The sequence below is a fragment of the Gymnoscopelus microlampas genome (assembly GCF_963454915.1).
Source record: "Gymnoscopelus microlampas genome assembly, chromosome: 15".
NCBI classification, from domain to species: Eukaryota; Metazoa; Chordata; class Actinopteri; order Myctophiformes; family Myctophidae; genus Gymnoscopelus; species Gymnoscopelus microlampas.
Window position 1 is genome coordinate 35,541,112 of NC_139952.1, and position 12,892 is coordinate 35,554,003.

General features: G+C 42.4%; 1 protein-coding gene across 1 annotated transcript in view; it reads right to left on the reverse strand.

Annotated features, from left to right (window-relative positions):
• Nucleotides 1-12,245, reverse strand: part of erf (Ets2 repressor factor) — a 42,112-nt gene extending 29,867 nt beyond the window's left edge. The window contains exon 1 of the mRNA XM_084079969.1: nt 11,472-12,245. Within this exon, the coding sequence (XP_083936095.1) occupies nt 11,472-11,493 (22 nt within the window). The 5' untranslated portion in view covers nt 11,494-12,245. The remainder of the gene's footprint in view (nt 1-11,471) is intronic.
• Nucleotides 12,246-12,892: the final 647 nt, after the last annotated feature.

Below are 12,892 nucleotides of genomic sequence, written 5' to 3' on the forward strand. Positions count from 1 at the left end.
AGTGTACTGGGTCAGGAGAGCATGGGATATAGTGACAGTGACCTTATGTGACAGCGAGGCTGCCTGCAACAGAGGCGAAACTCTCCAATTAACAAAATGCTTTTTGTTAAAATTAGTGTTGATTAGCTTGTTTGTTCACTAACGGGGGTCTCCCCATCTCTCCAGCTCTTTCATAAGTCCAAACCAATCAGGCTTGGACTTATTGTAAACGGAATAAACAAGTGGAATTGGAAGTGATGAAACAAAAAAAAATGCTGACAGAATTGGAACACCATTAAATCAGCTGATCAATGACATTTGTTGAGTTTTCTGTCCGGGCGATAAAATTGGTATCTTGACCTAAATATGTATTTTCTGTTTACTAAAGGGCTGGAGAGATGGGGAGACCCGTGTTACTGAACAAACACTATAGCAATGATTACTATCAGAATACAGCGTTAACTTTTTAACAGAAACTGTTTTGAACAAAACAATATCACCTACACTGCAGTGCACAGTGTTAATCACTTAGACCCAATATACTTTGGCGACAAGAGCCCCCAAGGAGTCTAGAATAGGCCCCCTCCTTTTATCCATCATACCAAATCTCTTTGCGAAAAATTGCAGATCTACAAACTCACAATGCGGCGCAACACAACACATTTCTACTGAAATGTTCCAGAATAAGAACACTAGGGTTTATGTGGTGCCCCCTCAGTCTTTGTAAGCAGTTTCTATATAAGTGTATCAATTACACATGTCAATTAACAAGTAATGTGTGCTCATAATTTATTTAATTAGGGAAGGTCAATAAATAAAATACAAAACAATACTTTCAATAGCGAAACAAGACAAACATTTCACTACCCTGAAGTAGACATACTGACTTACTCAGAACAGTATCACTCCAAATATTCACCATTGTGAAAAATGTCATAGTGTGAAGTTAAATGGATGGAATGATTCATACAATCAAAAATCACTGGTGGTATCCTCTAAAAATGTACATGCTGCTGAAATGAGCAGTCCAATGCCCTGTGCCATCTGATGGCCCCAAACCACCTCCCCTGTCCAACTACTCCTCTTCTGTGCTCACTTCCCGCAGTCTAGCTTTGATCTGTCCAGAGGTGAGAAATCTGCTGTGACCTGTCAATGTTGTGTGAGGTGTGCGTGTAAACGTGTGAGAGAGGGTGCACATTCTGTCTGTCCGTGTGAAAGAGAGACAGGCGCTACGTGTGTGTGTGTGTGTGTGTGTGTGTGTGTGTGTGTGTGTGTGTGTGTGTGTGTGTGTGTGTGTGTGTGTGTGTGTGTGTGTGACAGAGTGCATCCATTTGGAGTCTGTCTACTGAACTGCTGTCTGTGTGGAAGAGAGAGATGCAGGTGAGTCTATGAGAAAAGGAGACTCGGTGTGTTTGTGTGTGTGTGTGTGTGTGGGGGAGATAGATAGAAAGAGTGAGAGAGACTGTCTGCGTTCTCATCATGTCTGCCTTCAAACAGCCCTGATCAAGGAGACACGTCGGATCAGAATCTCACCAACAACACACTGCTAACACAAACATTCATTTTTACAGTGTGGCTCTGCAGGAGAATAGCTGTCTATGAGAGGGTCTATCTGTCTGTCTGTCTGTCTGGCGCCAATCTCGCAAAATTCTGGACCGATGAGTGCCAAAATGTCCTAAGCACACTGCCAGTAGGCCACAGAAGTACATTTTTTTCACGTTTCATACTTTTGGAAATATTAAATTAAAATGTTATAGTAGAAGACTAAGAAGTTGTTTTCCATAGGGCTGTGATCAGGCTGAAACCTTGCCCAAATTTGAGTTGAGTCGTAGATGACTTGAGTCATAGATGTCACAGGCAGGCCACATGAAGTCCAGATCCACTTGGAGCCATGCCATGTGGATCCTGGGATCATTATGATTAGATTTTTAAGTAGAAAGCAAACACAACCTTGATCACAAAATCCACTCATTTACTCATACACACTTGCCCTCTCTTTCGAACACAAACTAGTTGGTTTCTCTTACAACGCGGTCGGGTCCCGCTCAGACAGATAAACACTCCCCCCTGTACACGCACACACGTCACACAGACACACCACACACATACAGACAGCCACAGAGACCTAGGGCGAGTTGTAACAAACCATTGGAGGAGAGAGGAGATTGGGGGAAGCTAACCACAGGGTTCCCACTGGATCCATGGCTGGTACAGCGCTACAGACCAAACAAGCCAAACCCAGACACCCTTCACACTCTGTGTCTACTCCAATGTCTCTCCCTCCGTCCGTCTGAATGTCATTTCTTATTCCATTTCCCTCCCTCTTTGCGTCTCCACTCCTCTGCGTTCTGTCCCATCTTCCATGTCTCTCATTCTTTGTCTACCTCCTTCCGTCTCTGGGATCCAGACAAGACAATCGCTACAGGCATATTGAGTAGGTGTGCCCCCTTCTCACAGAGAAAACATTACGCATTTAACATTGTTGGCCTATTGCTCAACAATTGAACACTCTTCAACACTCACACACACACAGAGGATGAATGAGCAGGTAGCGGTTCAATTGCTATGCTGTAAGGGTTGCTACTTGCTAGTGGGTGTGCTGGCAGCCACAGGGATCAAGCCTGTGAATTTTTAACCCACTCAATCAGGGAACGCATACGTTTCACTTTAGATTTCTTTGGCTATTCAAAAATAGCAGATATACAAGCTGGAACAAAATATTTTGAGATGGGGGTCCGCGGCCAAATACATATCTAAAAATGTTTTCTAAATCCTAACAGTATGTTGCTATATCAGTGGTGCTTTTTTATGTCGAGGACCACCAAAATTATATGTATTTGGCCGCAGACCCCCCACCTCAAAATATTTTGTTCCAGGGGCCCCGGATTTCGTCTTTATACATACATGCTGATTACATACTGATTCACGAGATGCATTAACACCACCAGAATTTTGATGGCCATTTAAAAATTAAAACGTAACCGGTAAACGCAACTTGTTAAAGTTGAATTGACATTAAAGATAAGAATAAAATGTACTATTTAGAATAGACAAATGTCACTAGATATCTTAAACTCACTGCTGTATGAGATGATGTGCAGGTGGTGGTAGACTGACAGATGAATATGTGGCTAATAAACTGCTAGTTGGAAGAAGTCATCTCAAGATAAAGTTGCATGTGGCACTTTTCACAATTCCACACCTATATTTTCACTTTTATCAATAACAGTGATTAAATTAAGCATGATTAATATTTTAGCCACAGTCATGCAGCCTTGGGGTTAGCCTAGTTTTTAAATGGGGGTTTAGCTGGTAATATTCCAAGCGGAATGTGTTCTTAATGGGGATATTAGGGTTGTCAGAGTTATGATCCTTCCACAACCTTTAAAAGCAAAGCAAAAGGCTACTAGACCATGTAGGTTTAAAACATCTGTAAGGCCTTTCTTAGCCTTGGATATTTCACATTTTCAATTTGGTGGTCTGACCAAAAGGGGGAGAAAAAAAAGAAAAAACAGGTAGGCCATGCAAGAGTACACATACAGGAAACCCCTGGCTTGGTTAGACCCAGTCCAAACAACCACAAACCCAGGCTGTGCTGTGTCTCTCAGTTTCCACGCTGGCCCCAGACAGCACGACCACAGCAACCTGCAGGTTGGCCTTTCCCTCTACCTTTAACTCTGTGTTGGTTTGTTTTCTGGGCACTTGAGGTACATTTTTTTTCTGATACATTGCACCGAATGTAGCACTGCAGAGCCAAACCATTAACTTGTTTCAACTGGATAAAAGCAATTTTAGCTTCTGCAATAAATACATTTTAATTTAACTTGGAATTCAAATGAAGTTCACTTGGAATGTAGTTCCGATACAGATGGAAATCGCAACGGATTTGAAAAATGCTTTTCCCAAAACCTCCAGGAACCCTTTAAGACCTGAGGCGATTCTTAAAAATGTTTTCTAAATCCTAACAGTTTTTTGAAAAATAAAATAAAAAATGTGCCGCGCTATGAGCTTGTATATCTGCTATTTTTGAATAGCCAAAGAAATCTAAAGTGACACAGATGCGTTCCAGGTCTTAATGGGTTAATAATGAATAATACTCAAACAAAATATTCAGGATTATCATCAACAATAATGCAATTCTGGATTGTGACTTCATCAATGTCTTAATAACTGGAAATGTCATTTCCAAATGTGTTGGTTCCTGAGAAGTTATTGGGACTTTTACAACGCCTCCAAAACTGCAATTCCTGTGTAAAACCCAGTGGGGAAGTTAACCGCCTCAGCTTCTTTAACAGCCAGAAAGAAAACTGGAAGTGTACTTACTGTACATCTCACCACCACTCACTGGTTGACTTTATAACAGCCAAAATTGACACCCTACCTGCCTCCCCAGTCAACCCCTCTAGAGTGTCTACAAATAGCAGACAGACTCAGACATGCTGCCTTGGCTGAGGTCAGCACCCTCTCCTTCTGATGATCACTACACCCAGTCAAAACAACCGAAACCTGGGCTCTTCCACTATCTCCGCCCTCCACAAGGGCACAAGCAAAGACACTTAAAACACTTAAAGCTTTTGGAGTTGGCACTAGTGCTCCCAACATCAAAAAGCAAGGAGGTCTCTCTGCCAGACTTTCCTATGCTGTGCAGCTGCAATTCAATGCTAGGCCCACACTTATGTCAATCATTGACTTGGAAGCTCTGCTTCTCTCCACACCCTTCCTAGTTTAGGTTAATGCCCAAAAACAGGCACAGCAACTTAAATGCAGGTTTTCCAACCAAAACGCTAAAGTATAGGGCAATATACTGTACAACTGGCAATATATCGCACAAGCATCATGCTCTCTCAGACTCTTTCTGAGGAGCTCCTATGGTGATTGAATCAGGCTCTTTCCAATGAACTATAAACGTTTCCTCATGGTCAAGTCTTTGATGAGACTACAGCTGAATGGCTCTTCTTTCACTTCCTCCCTTAAACATGACATATACACAATTAAAAAACATTAACTATGTGGGAAACCAAACGTAACGGTACAAAGTTAGTCTGTATTCTTTATAAAATGACAACCTAGCTTGGTTGTTGAAGCGAAAGGGAGCAGCTGGGTTATGCCGGAACCTCAGCATCCTGTCAGGTGTTACAAAGATAGCAGTTACCCCCTGAAAAGCCTTCCTTATCAGCTCAGTGAGGCGAGTCGTTGGTTCCACTTGGCCTGTCTTGTCCGTTCATCTGCTGTGCTGGGGGTCCGCTGCCACAGAGCCTGGCTCTGACTCTTGAGTGCATGTGTGTCAGAGAAGAAGTGATCCTGCAACTCTATTGATCCCGGATGCACACAATCATAAGCTCTCACAGGTTCAAGCCAACAGAGGCAGGCCGTGAAACAAAGACATTTTGTGGATGACAAGCACATCCTTTCAACGTTCTCCAAAGCTACAAATAACGTCTCAAGAAGAAGCCTGCATTTTGTCTAAACCTAGCCCATACTTCTCCCTGGGAGCTATAAAACTGAATTCCTCAAACTAAAATTACACAGATCCCTGTGGAACACCTAGTCTTTACTCTACACAGGCTCCCACAGGGCTGCAGGTCAGACCTTTTCCATATCAGGCATGTGATGCGAAATGACCGGCTGCACAATGTTAAGCTATAAGTATTGTTTGCTTGCCTAATGTATGGTCTACTCTCTGCACATATGTTCACAACACAGGATATACAGTACAAATGGATTTGGAGAACCGTTCTCCAAATCCCTAACTGTATATCCTGTGTGTATGTCAGAAAGATATACCACAATGGCACTATATAGTTGGGTTTACATCATGTGACACCAACCTGTAACAAGCCACATACCCTCACAAGAGAGCGTGCATTGGGACTGAACTATCATTATCGCTGTTCAGATATTTGGCATGTCCACCTCCCTCTCCCCCCAGTACCAGATAAACTACACCCCCTCGCCCTTGCCATTGCACTATGAGCCAAAGCAAAATCCTTGAATGGATCTCGTGGTCAGCCAAAAAGTGCATCTTATTAGAATTGCAAAAGAGGGAAGCTTTTTTTTTTAAAATGACACTGTCAAAGTTAACCAGTACAATGTCAAAGACTAGCTTAATCCTCTGTGTTTAAAGTTATGCATTTGCAGTAATTTCCCAATGTCAACATGGGTCATATGATAAAGAAAAAAAGATTGGGAGCCCCTGATTTATGTGTTACACAGCCCTACACTATGAGTCTCTATTCTTGGCAAGCAACACATATCTGTCATTTGTATATCTGCAACAAGACCAGGGTTATGTACATTTAAGCTTAGGGATCTGGTTGGAAGCACAAAAAGCAATGCGAGAGAGATGAAAACACTGGATGTAAAAGGGAAGTTGGGCCCCCGTAAAAACTGTCACATCCCAACATATCATGAGCTCGTGGAGGTTTTTCCTTTCTCAAACTCGTAAAAGGGTTTTCCATTTTTCGCCGACTTTTAAACTCTATGCACTGGATAAACCTAATTAAACTGGACTTGCAAAGATAAACCATTTCCTACAGAACTTTCTAATACACCCATGGTTTATGTTTTGCCCAGCATGGCCCTGCTCTGACTGTGTTTTCTCTACTCTATCACTGCTCTGCATGGATTACCATAGTCATCTCACACACACACACACACACACACACACACACACACACACACACACACACACACAGGAAAAGAGGCCTTCTGTAGCATCGAGGGACAGCATGAAAAACAGAGGCTGGGGTCTTGGTTCAGGTGGTGGGGTCAGCGTCCTGATGACAGAAGAAAAGCTAGCCGACACACCAGAGAACTGTTGACGTAAAGCTAGACGACACACCAGAGAACTGTTGACGTCACTGCAATAGCGACCAACGGTACTTTTTCCACACCTTGCTTTCCTAGCCTGGGACCATCAGGTATTAGGAATGTGGTTGGGTCAATATAAATAAGCTGGATAGGAGTGTATGAGCAAGGGAAAGGAATCACCTGTGAATAGCATACCACTTTTTATATATATTTTTTCTGTCATGTTGTCCTGTTATTCAATTTAGTTTTTTTTGTCTGCAGACAGCAGAAAATGGTCAACATTGCCACCTTTTCTGTACCCCCTCTCCATTAAAAAACTTTATTTGTCCAAGGAAAGTTACTGAGAACAAATGGCCTATTCTAGCAATGGCCTCATTCACACTTAGGCCTGATTTATGTGCCAATCTACAAACTAGTTCATTTATTTTATTTTTTCCATAATAAAGGAGGTATTTGTCAGGGATGAGCTTCAGAAAAGTATTGTATAACAAATAAAAACTAGTCATTTTAAAAGATATATTCACAGTTAAAACTGGCACAGCTAAAAAGAATTGGAAAAGACGTCGTGTCAAATCAAAATACTAGTTTTATGTATGAAATGTTGAGACTGAAACCACAGACATTTTCTCTATGATTTTAGTTGGTCTTATTTTTCTTTGCAAAGACTAGTTAGTTTTAGTTAACTATAAATCAGGTTAAAACATAAATACATCAAATGGAATACCACTCAGCAAAACGTACTGGGGTAAATATCTCTGCTCATCTTTCCTCTACTCTAAATCTCTGTTCCATCTTTATCCGACAATGTATTTGTCTGATTGGTTCTTTAGTTCTTCCTATTCATCTGTTTAGTGCAATGTCAAATGATCTTTTTCATATTATTATTAATTATGAACTTTGCATCACTTTGTCCCATCTTTGTGTATTCTGACTTTCCAAAGGAACAGTGTATAGAATGTACAGAAGACGTAGTGTAGACTGTAGACACAAAAGCATAGAGCTCATACCTATTGTGTATACTCGTACATTACAATTAATCCTACTGGTCTCCAATATTAAAACCATACTGTACAACAATAAAGTTTCTGTCTTGTCCCCCTGCTCACACACACACACACACACACACACACACACACACACACACACACTTAAGTTGGAGTAGAGTGACAAAAATCTAAAATGGACAATGTATGTATTAAATTAATTAAGTTGACATGCTAGTATCCCCTCCAGTGTGTATATTTCTTGTACACACTGCCATGTCAACTTCATGCATTTTTTCACTTTTTAAATGTTTTGACATATTTAACTTACATTTTATAATGGAAGTTCATGGGGCTCATACAAGTCTGAAACCTTCCCCAAATTTGGAGTTCTACATCATAGAGATGCGTCAGACGCCTGATGTCACAGGCTGACCACATGAAGTCCGAGTTACCAATTCGATACACGCTATTCGTTACTTCGATTTTGGATCCCAGGGTCCACGTCATTTTGACTTTTTATTTTCACACAACCTCAAAAATCTCAAACAGCAGCTGTGGTTCCAGAAATCAGGATGAAAAGGTCAGAACAAAAAAAACACACATTCCTGTGCATCCGTCACCTAAGTGGCTTCCAAATTTTTGAAACAAACATCTCAGCCTCAACTTGAAGTGCAATCATGCTCCCTCCCTATGCTGTTGGTGTCAACGCTACAATTCTGGAATATTGGTCGGTCTCAGGGGAACCCGTTTTTTTTCTCAAGGACAAACAATGCCTATTGTTCCTTGAAATGAGTTCTATTTTCCCTACCATGGGTAGAGCCTTTTAGTCTTGCCTGCATTATTATTACATCTACGCAGATTTGCATGAAAGATGTCTTGTTTTTCTTCCTGTAATTACAATGGGCTGACACAACAACCCGCAACCAAATGGATTTCCTCAAGGGCAATTTGGTTACGCTGGTAAAAGTCAAACAGTCACTTTGTTGTGAACACAGGCCAACCACATCAATGTCAGGTATAGCCGCACAGTGGCGGACATATGGGCGCACGCGCACACAGACATGAGGAAACACATGTGTGGCGCGCATACACTCCGAAGCACATATGGTCAAAACGGCAGGCCTGGCCTGCCCTACAGACGGAACACCATCTAATTGCTCATGTACAGCTCCATTTAATCCATATACACATACATACAAATACACTTTGTAGCATGGCTCAGCCCTCTGGCTGGTCCATGTACAGCTGTGACGTCTCACATGTGGCGTGTTGTTGATACAAGGAGTAACACAAGTGGAAAATTGGAGCTGGTGGGGCCAGACGGCTGACTTCCTGGTAGGAAGAGAGTGGAGGCTGACCCACATATATAACAGGCCATAGGCTGACGCCATGACCACGGGAAACAGAAGGACAAAAGACCTGTGTGGTGCTACACTGAATAGAGCTATGCAAGTAGGATATATATACCATCAGATGTCAACCGAGGGACTGGGAACCCATGTGTGTCCTTAGATATATGCCAAGGTTGAGAATGTAGAATATTGACCCAAATGGATGCTTAGTGCTTACAAGTCAGGTTTTACACTCTCGTAGTTAAATTAACGCCAACATTTACCAAAAAAAACAAACATATACAGTGGCTTGTCATAAGGGCTTGGGATTCCAGGTAGATTCTCTTGATATTATGATGGGGATAGGTGGTCCCTTAAAATGTCAAACTAAAATAACTATAATAAGGCCACATTCACACAGCTTGCCTATGAGTTGTGACATGTGTCAAGTTAAAAATAAGATTGGTTTCTCTATCCACCTGAGGAATACAGTGTCTGTTGTTCTTCTCAATAAGATAACCATATGCTGTGGGCATTTATAATGCAATAATGGCTAATGTTTTAATAGCGGGGTCACAACTTCACATGGATTTTAAAGAGAACTTAAAAGAATGCTGGCAACCCAGGTTACACTTTTGCTACGTATGTGAAATACTGGGGGGCTGACTGCTATTATCACTGTTGCATACATGTTGGGGGCAGAGAAAAACACGTCTCCCTTATGTTTAATGTTAATCATTAATAATAACAGAAGAAACTCCAACAAAGGGCCATGGGTAGGTAGCTCTCAATTGAGTATATAAACAAAAGCAAAACATCGTAAATAAACCCAACAAATGGGACTAGCAAATGTTTCTTGAAACAAAGAAGAAAAAAAACAACGCCTACTTTTAAAACCAAATTAAGTGCACTTTGCTGACCTGGGTGATTATGGAAAATGTTATGTTTACACAAATGCAATGAACCAATACCAAATATCAAAACAGACATCACAAATACATATCCTGATACTCTTTGGCAGTCTCCCTTATAAGTCTGTATGGTCTGACTGTGAACACACACACAGCTTAAGAAACTTTACCCTACACAGCAATGTTTTCACACCAGATACCTGGAAAATGTAACTTAGCCCCAAATGTAATGTCTGAATGTACACCCTTGTGTCTGATAGCCTACAATGTGTGGTTTAAGGTCCAAAGACAGGTTGACCCAGGTCCTGTTGTAGCAGGCTGTATTAGGCCTAATATCAAGGGGTTACATACCCCACAATCTTCAAAACCGTAAACATATATTCCAAAACAATACATACTCATATTACCTGTATATTAGTTTGTGAGGATACACATCAATTTGATAGACCAAAGATTTTGATAGACCAAACAATAATCAAACTTAAAAGTTTAATAACGTTAGACTCGCTACCAAGTGGGTCACCTTGAGGCATTGCATGGTTATAGTGTGTATAACTGTGATACAATTGTATACAAGTTGTGCTGTCGCGTGGTATTCCCCTCTCAAATGTCGAGTTCCAAGGTTGTTGGAACATTGCCGTCCCTAGCTGACCACTCAAATGTTTTTAAACTGCTAGATGGTGCCTGCCCTGGTTTTAAGCATCTAAAGTCACGACAAACTAGCCATCAAGTCATGGGCTGCAGTCTGCAGATTAACTTCAAATGCGGTAAAAAAAATAAAAATAATAAAAAAGGTCCAACCAAAACATGATGTATGTGAATGCTACAAACGGAGCTGCACAGTGCTTCGTTCCAGTAAATAGACTGAATCCTATTTTGCGTGCGCTTCTAGGTTAAAAGATGATAACTAGAGTTTAGAAAGTTGACCCACATCTCTAAAGTTGTCGACTGACAACCGTGTAACAATGTCACGTCTAACTGTGAAACAATATAAACCATGTTTATGCCTTTAGTGTTACATTGTCTAACAACTCGCACGGAACTTATAGTAAACACAGAAACGTTTCCACCGTGTGGAATGTGTCCCCGTTCTCTAATCTACGGAGCTAAACTATCTCCTCCTGCTAACTTGCTTCTACATTTTACTAAAGTTTGTACAGCGCCCGTTAAAACCCTCCATGGCTGTTCAGACAACAGTTGAAAGGAGACAAAGTGATGTAAGTGGTGCTAACTTTGCACGTTTTGCTGAAACAATGACAAGAGATTTTTAGATGAATCCATTCCAGCGCCATAATTTGTCACACTTTCTCTGGAGCAGCGGAGCAAGAGACGAGGAGGGGGGGGTTAGTTAGCGAGGCTAACTGTGTTAGCTTAGGAAGCTAGTCTACACACTGTTGTTTCAAGTTGTTTGTACATAAAAATAACAAAACTTGTCTGTAAAAAAAGTTTCTTACCCGAATCTCCCGGGGTTTTCATTGTGTGGTCGCAGGTCTTGTTGTTGCGCTAGCCTGGGTTAGCTGGTTAGCAGCAGTGTGACTGACACCCACTCCTTTACAGTCCGGTGCTGTGAGCGTCCCGAGCGGCTTTAAACACGGAGCCTCGCCGTTGTAGCAGCAGCGCGAGCTTTATGCTAAAGTAGTTCAGCCACCCCTGCCCCCTCCTGGTTACGTTCTCACGGAGAGAGTTCCGCTAATTGCGTACATACGCGTCGTTCGCGACGTTTCTCGCGACAACTTTTGCCCTTAAAAATAAACCAAAACAAAATATAATATATATATCTTTGCTTTTAGTGTTGTTACGGACGAGGCTGAAGGAAAAAGTTGTTGCGCTGCTGTCTGGCCTCAGGGGGGGAGAAACCCACTCGCCAGGATGTGTTGAATGGCGCAGCTCTAACTTTGAGCGAGAGAGGTAGACTCAAGAGTGGGAGAGACTGAGAGAGAGAGTCGTGCCGACTATCAGAGGAGAGAGAGAGAGAGAGAGAGAGTGGGGGAATGCACCGCCGCTGCAACTGAACACAGATCTACTATTTCAAGCCGTTTGTTACAACAATGTTGCATGATGGTCGACTCTTCTCTTCCACCACCTCATCCTTCATCACCGATAGTCACAACAATAGCGCACCGCAGAAAAGAAAAGTATCATCAACCCAAAATGGAGAAAACACTGATTCTCTTCTTTCCTCTCCCACCACTTCTCTCTCCGGCACAGACTTTTCTTTTTCCACTCTCTCTTCGTATTCTCAACCAAGTACCAACCCCCCCATTGGCCCCCCCTCTTCCTCTCGCTCTGTGTCGGGGTGTCGTGTTTCTCTCTCTCCTCTCTGCCACACGGGGCCGCCCACGCCAACTCGCCCGGCCGAGGAGAGGAGAGGAACGGAACGCCCACTTTGTCGCTCGGCTCCGGTTGGCGCGTCACGTCGTTGCCGAGGAGACTCGTTGCTGCCGAGGTATCCTGTTTACCGGTAAATGTGCACTAGTGCAACTGCAATAACAGCTAAGAGAGCCGCCGGCATCCAGCCATCCAACCAAGCACGTTATATGTTCACGACTAGACTGTGTGCGAAGGCGATCAACAGGTGCTTTTAAATCACAGTGCAGGCCAGGGGTTGTGGTGGGGTGGCTGAGGGTGAGAGGGATTAATTATAGCAAGAGCCAGAGGACATTGCGAACCAACAAGTGTTTATTGGCATTATATTAACCCCCCCCCCCCTCCCCACAAACACACACACACACACACACACACACACACACACACACACACACACACACACACACACACACACACACACACACACACACACACACTTGAACATAATTTACACTCTTCAGAACTTGCATTCCCCCAAGAACTGTGTGTGTGTGTGTGTGTGTGTGTG